The 13,631-nt window shown below is 56.3% G+C and overlaps 3 protein-coding genes, 1 long non-coding RNA gene and 3 other non-coding genes across 8 annotated transcripts; 3 read left to right on the top strand and 4 right to left on the bottom strand.

Annotated features, from left to right (window-relative positions):
- Nucleotides 1-122: 122 nt before the first annotated feature.
- Nucleotides 123-1,808, bottom strand: RNF151 (ring finger protein 151). The gene is made up of 3 exons (XM_073015022.1): nt 1,663-1,808; nt 1,265-1,361; nt 123-660 (listed from the first exon to the last, which is right to left on the bottom strand). The coding sequence occupies exon 3, from the start codon at nt 574-576 to the stop codon at nt 172-174; it is 405 nt and encodes a 134-aa protein (XP_072871123.1). The 5' UTR covers nt 577-660; nt 1,265-1,361; nt 1,663-1,808; the 3' UTR covers nt 123-171.
- Nucleotides 1,809-3,367: 1,559 nt separating this feature from the next.
- On the bottom strand, nt 3,368-3,853 carry LOC119621196 (uncharacterized). Its single transcript, XR_005237765.2, has 2 exons — nt 3,745-3,853; nt 3,368-3,469 (listed from the first exon to the last, which is right to left on the bottom strand). It is a non-coding gene; the product is annotated as an uncharacterized lncRNA (long non-coding RNA).
- LOC119621254 (small nucleolar RNA ACA64) lies at nt 3,565-3,690 on the bottom strand. Its single transcript, XR_005237817.1, has one exon. It is a non-coding gene; the product is annotated as a small nucleolar RNA ACA64 (small nucleolar RNA).
- A 170-nt stretch (nt 3,854-4,023) lies between the features above and the next one.
- RPS2 (ribosomal protein S2) lies at nt 4,024-7,078 on the top strand. Of its 2 annotated transcripts, XM_007981973.3 has the most exons (6): nt 4,024-4,367; nt 4,451-4,540; nt 5,877-5,984; nt 6,224-6,397; nt 6,477-6,636; nt 6,863-7,078. In XM_007981973.3, the coding sequence occupies exons 1-6, from the start codon at nt 4,191-4,193 to the stop codon at nt 7,033-7,035; spliced, it is 882 nt and encodes a 293-aa protein (XP_007980164.1). In that variant the 5' UTR covers nt 4,024-4,190; the 3' UTR covers nt 7,036-7,078. The 2 variants fall into 2 exon arrangements, with proteins under 2 accessions (XP_007980164.1, XP_007980173.1); XM_007981982.3 differs by lacking the exon at nt 5,877-5,984.
- LOC119621237 (small nucleolar RNA SNORA64/SNORA10 family) lies at nt 6,027-6,160 on the top strand. The gene has a single exon (XR_005237804.1). It is a non-coding gene; the product is annotated as a small nucleolar RNA SNORA64/SNORA10 family (small nucleolar RNA).
- LOC119621239 (small nucleolar RNA SNORA64/SNORA10 family) lies at nt 6,667-6,799 on the top strand. Its single transcript, XR_005237806.1, has one exon. It is a non-coding gene; the product is annotated as a small nucleolar RNA SNORA64/SNORA10 family (small nucleolar RNA).
- Nucleotides 7,079-7,153: 75 nt separating the features above from the next.
- On the bottom strand, nt 7,154-10,311 carry NDUFB10 (NADH:ubiquinone oxidoreductase subunit B10). Its single transcript, XM_007981965.3, has 4 exons — nt 9,743-10,311; nt 7,818-7,956; nt 7,479-7,618; nt 7,154-7,330 (listed from the first exon to the last, which is right to left on the bottom strand). Exons 1-4 carry the CDS (start codon nt 9,888-9,890, stop codon nt 7,221-7,223), a joined length of 537 nt encoding a protein of 178 aa, XP_007980156.1. The 5' UTR covers nt 9,891-10,311; the 3' UTR covers nt 7,154-7,220.
- Nucleotides 10,312-13,631: the final 3,320 nt, after the last annotated feature.

Below are 13,631 nucleotides of genomic sequence, written 5' to 3'. Positions count from 1 at the left end.
CCTAGGCTACAGACCGAGACTCTGTCTCAAAAAAAAAAAAAAAAAAAGAAAGAAAAGAAAAGATGAAAGAGAGCAGGCAAATGCCTGGAGAGGGCGGCAGGGATGCACCGGTGACAGTTGTGAGGGCCGCAGGCACAGAGGCAGGCAGGCCTGGGCTCCGCTTTTATTGACCTATTTATAGGTTACGTTGGCCCTGGGCTCCCCCACCACCTCAGCCCCAGCGTTGCCTTCTGGGGTGACCTTGGACTCCTGTGAGGTGCCCTCCAGCAGAGCGGTGTCTTCCTCCAAGAAGTTGCTGAGCTCCGCCAGCTCTCGGCGAACGACGCTGGTAGCTCGGTGCAGCCAGCGCACCCGCCGCAGAAGGCACAGCAGCAGGGTCCGACTGCGCTCCTGGCGCGCGCTCCAGGCATTATGCAGCTCCCGGTAGCAATTGTGGCGAGCGCGCTTGGCCGGGTCCAGGGTGGCCCCGCAGCCTAGGGGGCAGCGCTGCTGGGATCCTTGCTGGCAGTGCTGCCGGTGCTCTGCCAGGGCCCCACGCGGCACGCGCGAGGTGCAGCCCTCGTTGGGGCAGGCCATTAGCTCAAAGGGGCATGAGTCCTGGTGCCCCTTGCGATGGGCCAGGGGGCACGTCACTATGCAGCCAGCATTGGCGTTCTTGCACTGAGAGTGAAGGAGAACACGTGTGAAGAAATCAGGCGGGACACCCCCAGAACGCCCCACCCCTGGCTTTCCATTCACCGGGAACCAGGGAACCGGGAGCCTCCCACACTTTTCTGACTTGGGTAAGTGGGTGGAGAGAACATTGGGGCAAATGCTTGGAAGTGGGAAGAAGCTAGAAGTTCCAGGGGAGGGGGTGAGGCCTGAGTCTTGGGGAACTGGAAGGTACACAGTTGGGTTGGTCTGGTGAGTGGTATGGATGCCAGGCTTTCCTTTTTAACCTCAGTTTACCCATCTGTGAAACTAGGGGGCTGGAGAGTAGTGGCCAGCACACCAAGCACTAGATACTCTGAAAATCCTCTGTAAGTCCTCTATAATCTCCATTTTACAGCTGAGACCCCGGGGCTCGGAAAAGTTAGGTGACTTGCTTAAAGTCACACAGCAAGTAAGCAGTAAAGCCGCGATTCAAACTCAGCCACGTCTGGTCCTCCCAAGGCTGCACTTGTCTCTCTGAAGATAAGATTCTCCTGCCCCCTCTCCTGGCCCTGCCCCACTCCTACAAGGGTGAGAAGGGTCGACGGTCGGGGGAGTGGGTCCTCTGAGCTACCTTGACTTCCAGGCGGCCAATGGTTTTCCGGAGTTTATTCACGCAGATGATCTTTTTCCTTTTCACCTCTTTCCTACAGCAGGGACAGGTCTTTTGTCTGGAAGGAGGCATGAGCAGGGGTGAGTGTTGGGAGTGGGAAGGGAGCCCTGGTCAAGCTCTCACTCTGTGACCCAGGTGGTCCCTTCATCAGCTGGAGGAGGCATCAGGGCATATTACACGGCGCTCTCAGCTCCGAGGCTGGGGCCGGGGTCTGCAGATGCCACTGAGGATATACACATTTTAGTTTAGGGAGATTTCGTGGCTGAGTCTTTTGGCTGACTTTCCCTTCTGTTCTGGGCCACAGCAATGGCCCCCAGTCTCACTCCTACCCTCCCCGCCCCTTGGGTACCCGGTGGCACCTGGCTAGCCACTGGAGAATGCACTTTTTGCAGAAGATGTGGCTGCATGGCAACCTTGCTGGCCTCTTGAGAACCCCATGGCAGACGGAGCACACAAAGTTGCTGTCAGGAGGGCTGGCGAAGAGGTTGAGATCATACCCGCCACTCTGCAAAGGCCAGGTGTCAGGACCTGGGTGGGACAGTGATCCAGTCCCTGGTCCACATACCCAGCAACTTTGGGCGGGGAGGTGGGCCACAGAACTTCAAGTAGAGGGGCTGGCTCAGCACCCACTTTGAGGGGGCAGCTGTAGGGGTTAGGGCCCCCCACCCCAGGACTACTAATCCCTGGTTGGAAACGGGGGGCCTTAGCCTGGAATCAGACCTAGCCAGAGCCTTCCAGGTTTCATTGTACCATATGGGGGCCTGCGACCCATTGCCCACCCTTTCCAAGTGCAGTGGGGTGGATCCCTGAACAACTCGGCAGGTTTCTGGAATGGGGCACACATCTAAGGGCTGGAGGCAAGAGGACCCCAGGCTCACCATGATCTGTGTCTAGACAGCAGCTCCACAGGCCCCCAGAGCTCAGGAGCCTGCATTTCACAGTGGGTGTGGGCTGACATCACAATAGCATTGTCCAGCTCAAGCCAATCACAACCCTGGTTCAGGGCCCAGAGACCCTGTACAGCCCAACCCTTGTTCCCTTCTGTAGAGGATCACAGGTAACCGGGCGCGGTGGCTCACACCTGTAATCCCAGCAGTTTGGGAGGCCAAGGCAGGAGGATCACTTGAGCCCAGGAGACCAGCCTGGGCAACTCAGTGAGACCCCACCTCTTTAAAAAGTCACAGGGCTGGGTGCAGTGGCTCATGCCTGTAAGCCTAACACTTTGGGAGGCCGAGACAGGCAGATCACTTGAGGTCAGGAGTTCGAACCAGCCTGGTCACCATGGTGAAAATCCATCGCTACTAAAAATACAAACAAATTAGCTGAGCATGGTGGCAGGTGCTTGTAGTCCTAGCTGCTTGGGAGGCTGAGGCATTACTGCTTGAAATCCAGAGGCAGAAGTTGTAGTGAGCTGAGATGAACCAAGCTTCATGGAGCTGTTTCCCCCGGGCCAGGGCTTCAGTGGGATCACAGGGATTGCCGCCCTCTTCTCTCCAGAGGGCTGCAGCTCCTAGGGTATGGGGGCTTTAGGCATTGACCCACTAGTGGTCTTCACTTAGGATCCAATACTCAGGAGCTAGCTCCAAGGCAGTGAGAACTAAACTCCTGGAGAACCTGCTGCCCAGAGCAGGGGCCCAGCCTCCCAAACCAGGTGTCTGATCCACTCCAGCCTAGCACCACTGCGGCGCTGAGTTCATCTAGGCCTAGTTGGTCAAATCCCTTAGAATCTCACCTGGTCTCACAAGGAAGTCACTGGAAGCCTCTGAACTTCCCATCCTTGAGAGCGCTCTGCTGGCCCCACCTGGCGCCCTTTAGGCCAAGGCACTTTATCTGAGGCGCGCATGGCCACAAGACTGTTCCCAATCTGGCTCTGCCACTTAAGAAGCGTCGGACTTTACATGTCACCTGCCAACCTCCCACATCCTATCCTTGTGTCCAACGCGGCGTTGGGATGGCCAGGAAAGACGAGGAGGTATCTCGCTAGGGTTCTCCCCGCCAGAGCGTGAACAGACGCACTTGCCAGGCTGATAGGCGGGTCGGAACCCCAAGAACACCCGCACGCAGTGAGTTAGCCAAACAGCTTTATTTGAAAGACGGGGGACAGCCGAGTCCCCCCGACCCCGCGGTCCTGGCGACGTCGGTCTCAGACGTGGGAGGACTAGTGTCCTGCGGAGAGAAAACAGGGTTAGGGGGTCGGCAGCCGGGGTCAGGAGTCAGGGGCCAGACCACGGGAGCGGCCACACCTCGGGGGAGGCCGCGGCGCCTGTCGGGGCCTGGGTTTCACCGCCGCACATGGAGCAGCGCGCGGTGAGCTGAGGCCCCGGAGGCTCTGGGCGTCGAATCTCACCCGCGGCCACGGCCAAAGCCGGGGGTGATTTTCAACCAACGCCGGTCTCCAAGACCACCAGCAGGATACCGGTGGTCAACGCGGCAGGACCTACCTGAGTGAAGAAAGAAGTGCAAACCATGCACGGGCGTTTATAGCCACTTTTCGGGTGACGTAGATTCCCAGGCCGCCGCTGGGGCCGGACGCGCAGGAGCACGCCGAGCCCAGTGAGGGCGGGGCACCGCGGAGCCAATCACAGGTTGTCTTATGGGAGCTCGGTGCGCTCCCGCCCGGGGCGGGGCCGCGGAGGTCTCGCGGCGCTTGGTGTGGTATAAAAGCTGCTTCCCAGCAGGCCTCTCTCTTCTTCTCCGAGAGAACACGTGAGTGGTCGGTTTTGCTGCTGCGGGTGTCGGCGTGGGCGGCGGGAATCCGCGGACATCGAAACGGGTCTAGGCTCCCGAGTCCGCGCTCCTGGGCGGGAGCCCCCGTCGGGGTCTTGCGGGGGGCTGCCAGATGCCTAGGCCGCACTGACTGCTTGGTTCTTGTCGTTTTCTCCAGCAAATGGCGGATGACGCCGGTGCAGCGGGGGGGCCCGGAGGCCCTGGTGGCCCTGGGATGGGGAACCGCGGTGGCTTCCGCGGAGGTTTCGGCAGTGGCATCCGGGGTCGGGGTCGCGGCCGTGGACGGGGCCGGGGCCGAGGCCGCGGAGCTCGCGGAGGCAAGGCCGAGGATAAAGAGGTAGGTTTCATCTACGCGCGGGATCGGGCCCGTAGGCGGCGGCGGAGAGCGGCCCTGGTCACTCGCGCCTTTTCTCCCTCTAGTGGATGCCCGTCACCAAGCTGGGCCGCTTGGTCAAGGACATGAAGATCAAGTCCCTGGAGGAGATCTACCTCTTCTCTCTGCCCATTAAGGTACGCGTCGGTCGCTGGGGCGTTGAACGAGTGCGACCCCGGAGTCCTTTGGACTGGGGTTGGATGGTTGGCATCTGCCACTGACCAGCCTTGAAGGGCCCAGCGTCTCGTTTGAGTGGTTGAGGTTGTGTTGCGGGCTGGCTGAGGAGAGGATTCCACTTAAGAGAGGTTGGATGGATATACCTGAGCGAAGCGAGACCCGCAAAAGGCATTTCAGCGCATCTTCCCACGTTCGCAGCGAATTCGTTTCCAAAGAGCTGAGACAGAAGCAGCGCTCGGTTCATGCCATCCGAGAGGACGATGAAGTTCAGGTTGTGGGAGGACACCGTAAGGGTTAGCAAACTCATATTCCGCGTGTACGGGCCAGCTGTCTTCCGCGTCCAGCGGGTGCGGTGGGGAAAGGCTAATGGCACGTTTGTCGTGTGAGCGTTCGCCCTAGCAAGGTAGGGTGTTCATGGCTAGGCCAAAGCTGGACAAAGCAAAAGGAAACCTGAGTGGAAAGCCACATCTCACCAAACAAGAGGAAAAGGGCAAATAGGAAGAAACAATTGAGATGCTGAAACACGCTAATCTTACAAGCTTCTATTAAAACTGCTGAAACGAAGGGGACAGATGGGGGATGCCAGGTGAGGGGGTTCATGACTATTTTTTTTTTTTGGCGAGGCAGAGTCTCAGCCTGTCACCCAGGCTGGTGTGATCTCGGCTCACTGCAACTTCCACCTCCCAGGTTCAAGCGATTCTCCTGCCTCAGCCTCCCGAATAGCTGGGTTTACAGGCGCCCGCCACCACGCCCAGCTAATTTTTTGTATGTTTAATAGAGACGGGGTTTCACCATGTGGGCCAGGCTGGTCTTGAAGTCCTGACCTTGTGGTCCGCCCACTTCAGCTTCCCAAAGTGCTGGGATTACAGGTGTGAGCCACCACCCCGCCGATGACTTTGGTTCTTGAATAGCATAATGGTAGTAAGTTTTTCTTTCTTTTTTTTATTTTTTATTTTTTTTGAGACAGGAGTCTTGCTCTGTCGCCCGGGCTGGAGTGCACTGGCTGGATCTCAGCTCACTGCAAGCTCCGCCTCCCGGGTTTACGCCATTCTCCTGCTTCAGCCTCCTGTGTAGCTGGGACTACAGGCGCCTGCCACCTCGCCCGGCTAATTTTTTGTATTTTTTAGTAGAGACGGGGTTTCACCGTGTTAGCCAGGATGGTCTTGATCTGCTGACCTCGTGATCCACCCGTCTCGGCCTCCCAAAGTGCTGGGATTACAGGCTTGAGCCACCGCGCCCGGCCTGGTAGTAAGTTTTTCTTTAATGCACTCCCCACAATTCTCTTGTTTGTTGTAGGAATCTGAGATCATTGACTTTTTCTTGGGGGCCTCTCTCAAAGACGAGGTTTTGAAGATTATGCCAGTGCAGAAGCAGACCCGTGCTGGCCAGCGCACCAGGTTCAAGGTACCTGGCTGTCCTGGAGTGGGCTGGGCTGGGCTTGTCAGGACTCTCTCGGCTCTGCGTAGTTGCACTTGGCTTCACCCGTGTGACTTTCGTAATGGGGAGAGAGAGAAAAGATCTCCTCAGGACCTCAGATAGGCCTTACTGTGGTCTCTCTTTCCTTGAGGGGCGCAACAGGCCCTGGGGGGTGGGCAGTGATTGGGTGTAGGGCCGCCAGTCGCCTCACACACATCTCTTCACAGGCGTTTGTTGCTATCGGGGACTACAATGGCCACGTCGGCCTGGGTGTTAAGTGCTCCAAGGAGGTGGCCACTGCCATCCGTGGGGCCATCATCTTGGCCAAACTCTCCATTGTCCCGGTGCGCAGAGGCTACTGGGGGAACAAGATCGGCAAGCCCCACACCGTCCCTTGCAAGGTAGGCTGATGGCAGGTTATGGGCCTCCTGTGGGGCGGGCTCCCTTGGGCCCTTGTCTCCTGACTTCTTCCCTCACCAGGTGACAGGCCGCTGCGGCTCTGTGCTGGTGCGCCTCATCCCTGCACCCAGGGGCACTGGCATCGTCTCAGCACCTGTGCCCAAGAAGCTGCTCATGATGGCTGGTATTGATGACTGCTACACCTCAGCCCGGGGCTGCACTGCCACCCTGGGCAACTTCGGTAGGTGGTCCACGCATGGGGCATAGCCATGGTCTCTCAGCTCCGCTTAACCACACGGGTCCAGTGTGTGCTTGGCGTGTTTTCAGGGAGGCAGAGAAAGGCTCTCCTAATGCACGACAGACCCGCCCAGAATGGCCTCTCTGTTCCTAGGAGTGCAACAATTTTTGGGTTGGGGGACTTGCCTCAAGCACACCACTGACCCTCCTGGGGTTCTTTTGTTGTGCAGCCAAGGCCACCTTTGATGCCATCTCTAAGACCTACAGCTACCTGACCCCTGACCTCTGGAAGGAGACTGTGTTTACCAAGTCTCCCTATCAGGAATTCACTGACCACCTTGTCAAGACCCACACCAGAGTCTCTGTGCAGCGGACCCAGGCTCCAGCTGTGGCTACAACATAGGGTTTTTGTACAAGAAAAATAAAATGAATTAAGCCTGTTACTATTTCCTGTGTCCTGCATGGTTAGTGGTGGTTTGAATCTGCGATGTGGGGCCAATAGATCACACCAGAAACACAGGCAGGTTGCAGGACTTTATTTCAGCAACAGTCATACAGAGCCACATAACAGGTGCACCCACAGATGCCTCAGGAGGTGGCAGCGGCGGCCTCTCTTGCAGCTTTTCTTTCTTCCAGCATCCTCTCCTTCTGTTTGGCCAGGCACTTCCTGGCAGAATAGTGGGCCCCCAGGTCCTGATCTGAGAAAGCAATAGAAACAAGCTGGGAACCCAGGCCTCTGCTGCATGCAAAGGGGGCAAAGTCAAGTGGGCAGAAGTGAGGGGAGGGAGGAATCGCAATGGTTCTGGCCCCCAGGACTCAGAAGGATGGGAGCGGGAGGTCACGCACAGCGGTCCTGGTAGGCCTTGGCCACCTGGGTGAACTGCTCCAGTTCCTTGCTGCAGTTCTGCTTGTAGTTGTGTCCTTCCCTCTGCTGACAGGCCTTGAGTCGAGCCTGTATAATGTTGACAATTTCTTGGTCGACTTTGCTGGAGGAGAAAGGGAGCAAGAGAGGCTAATCACAAGGAATCCTTTCCCTGTACCCAGTGAGAACAATTGAAATCAAGAGCCCTGGGGTCTGGCTCCTCCCATGTCACCCCTAAGATCTGGGCCCGTAGGGCATCCCAGGGACCGGTGGCCCAGCTGCACATGCTGCAGATCTCCACACTCCCAGCGTGGCTCACGTACTAGTCCCTCCTCCACTGCATTTCGGCTTCAAACATGCACAAGACATCATTCTCGTTGCACTCAGTGATGTCTGGCACACGGCGGTACTGCCGGTGGTAGTAGTAATACCTGTTCTTTGCGTGCTGCCGCTCTATAAATTCTGCAAAGACAAAACCACAGACTCAAATACTTAGTTGGTTTGGACAAGCTTTTAGCTTTCTAGTTCTCATAAGCCCCTTGGAGGGGAGGGAGGAGAACTTCCTGAGTGTTCCAGTGTTTAGGAAACAGGCAATTCGGCCGGGCGCGGTGGCTCACGCCTGTAATCCCAGCACTTTGGGAGGCCAAGGCAGGCAGATCATGAGGTCAAGAGATTGAGACCATCGTGGCTAACACGGTGAAACCCCATCTCTACTAAAAAAAGCAAAAAAATTAGCCGGGCATGGTGTGGCGGGTGCCTGTAGTCCCAGCTACTCAGAAGGCTGAGGCAGGAGAATGGCGTGAACCCTGGAGGTGGAACTAGCAGTGAGCCGAGATTGCGCCACCATGCTCCAGCCTGGGTGACAGAGCGAGACTCCATCTCAAAAAAAAAAAAAAAAGAAAACCAGCAATTCGTCTCTATGAGGTGTGGCCGGCCAGGCAGGCCCGTGAAGGCCTAGCCTACAGCTGATGGAGAGCTCCAGCGTACCAGGCATCATCCTCAGAGTTCCACATGCATTACCTTACTCTGTCCCCCACACACGCCTACAGGCAGCTGCTTCTCACAGACAGCACCGACTGTGACAAAGCTCTGCCAGTGCACCTCCCCCAGCTGCACAGGGACCCTTGTGGAGTCCTGGGCGAGGACTGGGTGCTCAGAGGTTCCAACAGGGAGCCTCCGGCAAGCAGAACTTACCACCTTACGGCCTCAGCTTCCTCACTGGGAAATGAACAAGCTAAAAAGAGAGCTCGAACATCCAGACATATACGACAGACATATTCTAGGACTGCTACGAAAGAGAGGGAGCTGGGTCAGCTGTTGCACGGTTTCCACATCTTTGGGGGTTTGATTTGCAGACTTCATCCTTTTACAAGAGAACCACCAGAGCATGCTATGCACGCCAAGTGTTCAAAAAGAACTGAACCAGGCTGGGCGCGGTGGCTCAGGCCTGTAATCCCAGCACTTTGGGGGGCCAAGGTGGGAGGATCACCTGAGGTCAGGAGTTCGAGACTAGCCTGGCTGACATGGTGAAACCCCGTGTCTACTAAAAATATAAAAATTAGCTGGGCGTGGTGGTGGTGCACCTGTAATCCTAGCTATTGGGGAGGCTGAGGCAGGAGAATCGCTTGAACCCGGGATGGGGCAGAGGTTGCAGTGAGCCGAGATCACACCACTGCATTCCAGCCTGGGCAACAGAGCGAGACTGTCTCAGGGAAATAATAAAAAAAAAAAACACTGAACTGGGCATTCTCCCGGTTCGTTCCAGAGATGGTGAATGTGGGCATCTCGGCCATCACCCTGACACTTGGTCATCTGGCAGAGAGACAGGTCTAACAACCCCCAGGATTCAGATGCTTCTCTGTGCAGACCACCCCCAACATTTGAGAGAGGCCTGAGGCCAGCGGTGCGGTGGAGGGGTTCCCGGGGCCGCGGGGGCGGAGAGCAGTGCGGGGTCCTGGAGCAGTGGGTGCTGGGTGCGGCAGGGAGGGAAGAGTCCTGGGAAGAAGCGGGGCGTCCCGGGGTGCAGGGGAGAGTAAGGGATCCTAGGAGGTGAGGTCTGGGGTGCAGTGGGAGGCCAAAGGAGGCGACGGAGCTCGGGGGTCTCCGGGGGTGGGGGGTTGTCCCCGGGGTGCAGCGGGGGGCGGTCTCAGGGAGACGGGACCCCGGGGGCAATAGAGGATCCAGGCAGGGTGTGGGATCCAGGGGTCCCCAGAGGCCAGCGAGGGAGCCCCGGGCTGGGGCCTCGTACCTCTCACGAGGGTTACGGGTCGGTCCACGATGAGGTCGAACGCCTTCGTTATGTAGACGACGGGGTTGGGCAGCCAAGTCTGCGACGACAGCACCGGCGTGCGGCGCGGGGGCTCAGGGTACACATCCTTGTCCCAGCTGTCCGGCATGGCGGCGGGAGGCGCGAACCCCGCTCCCTGACGCGCTGCCCTTGCCTCTACCTCGGTCCGGGTCCCGCGGCCTAGGTCGCCAGCTACAGAGGACGCCGAGGGCGGCTGCGTCTGTGCGCTGACGGCCGCGAGGCACCGTGGGACTTGTAGTTCCCCGACTCCGCCCTGCGCGCCGGGACCCGCCTCGCGGCAGGGGCCTCCGTTCTCGGTCTGTGCCGAGCGCCTGCGCGGTGCTGGTCACTGGTCTGGGAGCCTGTGAAACAGCCGGGAACTGGACAGACCCCTGCTTACGGTGAAAGAAACAGACAATAGGCAACAGACATAAGGAATAGGAGGGAGTCATTCGGTTCCCACTGCCCGCCAGGCACTGTGCTGAGTGCAGCAGGGAAGAAGATAAACAGTCCGGCTGTGATGGAGAACACAGGCCGTTAGAGCATACACGACAAAGTCAACAAATAACACGCAATTCCAAACTCCCTACTCTTCCAGGAAGCTTTCCTGGATTGCCTAGCCCGTACAGAATTCTCTGGGCCCCGCTGTCTACCAGGACCCCTCATGGACTGGCTGGTGCCAGTGAACTTGGGAGCCTGTCTCGGGGAGGGCAGGGGGCAGGCCAGGAGGCAGGGCTTGCCCTCAGGCGGCTCATAGGGAGAAGGCAACTACCCTGGGCACGGGGCCCTCTGGCTGGTTTTGATTGTTCCATCCTGGCCCTGAGCACTCTGGTGCTTCTAGGCAGCTCCACTGAGCAGGGCCCTGCTGGCCTTATCTGCAATCTCCACACCGAGCATGGCCCCTGGCTGGTATCCAGGGGGGACACTAGTCATGTCCTGTCCCGAGGCAGAAGCCAGCGCGACACAGAACCATCAACCCTACAGATCTACGGTCACAAACATTCGATCTTCACATTATGAACTTTTTTTTTTTTTTTTTTCAGGCAGAGTCTTGCTCTGTCGCCCAGGCTGGAGTGCAGTGGCATGATCTCGGCTCACTGCAACCTCCACCTCCCAGGTTCAAGTGATTCTCCTGCCTCAGCCTCCCGAGTAGCTGAAACTACAGGCACATGCCACCACGCCCGGCTAATTTTTTGTATTTTTAGTAGAGACGGGGTTTCACCATGTTTCTGGTCTCAAATTCCTGACCTTAGATGATCTGCCCACCTCAGCCTCCCAAAGTTCTAGGATTACAGACATGAGCCACCACTCCCAGCCAAACTCTTGGAAAGAAGTACAAACCATGAGACCCAAACAATCTTGACATTTTAGTAGCCTAGAATCTTAGTATCTATTGATGTAAGAGTCACAGATCTTAGAGACATCGTAGGCCTGAAAAACTCTAAAATTCCACTGCTATAGAACTTTACAACCGGCTGGGCGGGGTGGCTCACGCCTGTAATCCCAGCACTTTGGGAGGCTGAGGCAGGTAGATCACCTGAGGCCAGGAGTTTGAGACCAGCCTGTCCAATATGGTGAAACCCCCATCTCAGGCCGGGCGCGGTGGCTCAAGCCTGTAATCCCAGCACTTTGGGAGGCCGAGACGGGTGGATCACAAGGTCAGGAGATTGAGACCATCCCAGCTAACACAGTGAAACCCCGTCTCTACTAAAAAATACAAAAAACTAGCCAGGCGAGGTGGCGGGCGCCTGTAGTCCCAGCTACTCGGGAGGCTGAGGCAGGAGAATGGTGTAGACCCGGGAGGTGGAGTTTGCAGTGAGCTGAGATCCGGCCACTATACTCCAGCCTGGGCAACAGAGTGAGACTCCATCTCAAAAAAAAAAAAAAAAAGAAAAGAAACCCCATCTCTACCAAAAATACAAAAATCAGCGTGGCATGGTGGCATGTGCCTGTAATCCCAGCTACCAGGGGGGCTGAGACAGGAAGATTGCTTGAACCCAGGAGGCAGAGGTTGCAGTGAGCCGAGATTGTGCCACTGAACTCTAGCCTGGGCAACAGAGGGAGACTCTGTCTCAAAAAAAAAAAAAAAAAAGAACTTTACAACCATAGCATCTTTGAATTGAAAGAGCTTTCGAGGGGCGCAGTGGCTCACATCTGTAATCCCAGAACTCTGCGAGGCCAAGGCAGGCAGATTGCTTGAGCTCAGGAGTTTGAGACCAGCCTGGGCAACATAATGAGATCCCTGTCTCCATAAACAATACAAAAATTAGTGAGGCATGGTGGTAAGTACCTGTGGTCCCAGCTACTTGGGGGAATGAGGCAGGAGGATTGCTTGAGCCCAGAAGGTTGAGGCTGCAGTGAGCTATTACTGTGCCACTACACTTCAGCCTGGGCACCAGAGGAAACCCTGTCTCAAAAAAAAAAAAAAAAAGAAAAAAAGAAAGAAAGAAAGAAAGAAAAATAAGAGATTTCAACCCCCTTTTCATTCAAAACTTAAGTTCAAAATTTAAATTTGGCCAGGTGCTGTGGCTTATGCCTATAATCTCAGCACTTTGAGAGGCTGAGGCAGGAGAACCATTTGAGGCCAGGAGTTTCAGACCAGCCTAGGCAACATGGTGAGACACCCGCCTCTACAACAAAATACATTTTAAAATTAGGTCCTGCTGAGGCAGGAGGACCAGTTAAGCCCCGAAGGTTGAGGCTGTAAGTGAGCTATGATCACACCGCTGCACTCCAGCCTGAGCAATGGAGTGAGACGTTGTCTCTTCAAAATAAATAAATAAGGCTGGGCACGGTGGCTCATGCCTGTAATCCCAGCACTTTGGGAGGCTGAGGTGGGCATATCACAAGGTCAGGAGATCGAGACTATCCTGGCTAATACAGTGAAACCTCGTCTCTACTAAAAATATAAAAAATTAGCCGGACATGGTGGCAGGCACCTGTAGTCCCAGCTACTCAGGAGGCTGAGGTGGGAGAATGGCGTGAACCGGGGAGGTGGAGCTTGCAGTGAGCCGAGATCACGCCACTGCACTCCAGCCTGGGTGATACAGCAAGACTCCGTCTCAAAAAATAATAATAATAAAAATAAATAAATAAATATAAATTCATAAAATGCTTGTGAATTATAGGAGCCATATCTTGATTTTCTTTTTTTTTTTGAGTCAGAGTCTTACTCTATTGCCCAGGCTGGAGTGCAGTGGCGTGATCTCGGCTCACTGCAACCTGCAAACTCTGCCTCCCAGGTTCAAGTGATTCTCCTGCCTCTGCCTCCAGAGTAGCTGGAATTATAGGCCCACACCACCATGTCCAGCTAATTTTTATATTTTTGGTAGAGACGGGGTTTCACTGTGTTGGCCAGACTGGCATTTTTTTTTTTTTTTTTAAGACAGTGTCTCGCTCAGTCACCCAGGCTGGAGTGCAATGGTACAGTCAAGGTTCACTGCAGCCTGACCTCCTGGGCTCAAATGATCCTCCTGCCTCAGCCTCCCAAGGTGCTGGGATTACAGGCATGAGCCACTGCCCTTGGCCAGGGATCTCAATCTGGAGGCACAGCTCTGGTGATCCTCAGGGTGCAGTCAGCCCTCTGCCTCGTCTCCCCCATCCCCAACCCTGCTCCCCACCGTTTATCCAGCCGTCTCCCAGCCCTCAGGATGGGAATCCCCTCCGCCTCCAAGTCAGCAAACTGCACCAGACTCCTCCTCTTGGCCACTGCCTGGGAGAAGGTCCCCACCAGACTACATTGGCCCCCACCTTGCCTGTCCCCAGTCCTGTCCTGGGAGGGTCAAAACCCAGTCCCAGGGCCATCGAGGAAAGGAGTGCCAGCCCCGGCTCTAGGTGCCCCACCCAGGCT

Source organism: Chlorocebus sabaeus, chromosome 5 (assembly GCF_047675955.1).
Source record: "Chlorocebus sabaeus isolate Y175 chromosome 5, mChlSab1.0.hap1, whole genome shotgun sequence".
NCBI lineage: Eukaryota > Metazoa > Chordata > Mammalia > Primates > Cercopithecidae > Chlorocebus > Chlorocebus sabaeus.
This window is presented reverse-complemented; position numbering and strand designations above follow the sequence as displayed.

Excerpts from the sequence above, each read along its gene's own strand:
- NDUFB10 (XM_007981965.3), bottom strand. The coding sequence starts at position 9,890 with ATGCCGGACAGCTGGGACAAGGATGTGTACCCTGAGCCCCCGCGCCGC. Across the intron at positions 7,619-7,817 it reads ATGCAGTGGAGGAGGGACTA|CAAAGTCGACCAAGAAATTG; the intron begins GTACGTGAGCCA and ends TTTCTCCTCCAG. Across the intron at positions 7,331-7,478 it reads CAAGGCCTACCAGGACCGCT|ATCAGGACCTGGGGGCCCAC; the intron begins GTGCGTGACCTC and ends TTGCTTTCTCAG.
- RNF151 (XM_073015022.1), bottom strand. The coding sequence starts at position 576 with ATGGCCTGCCCCAACGAGGGCTGCACCTCGCGCGTGCCGCGTGGGGCC.
- RPS2 (XM_007981973.3), top strand. The coding sequence starts at position 4,191 with ATGGCGGATGACGCCGGTGCAGCGGGGGGGCCCGGAGGCCCTGGTGGC. Across the intron at positions 4,368-4,450 it reads GCAAGGCCGAGGATAAAGAG|TGGATGCCCGTCACCAAGCT; the intron begins GTAGGTTTCATC and ends TTCTCCCTCTAG. Across the intron at positions 4,541-5,876 it reads TCTTCTCTCTGCCCATTAAG|GAATCTGAGATCATTGACTT; the intron begins GTACGCGTCGGT and ends TGTTTGTTGTAG.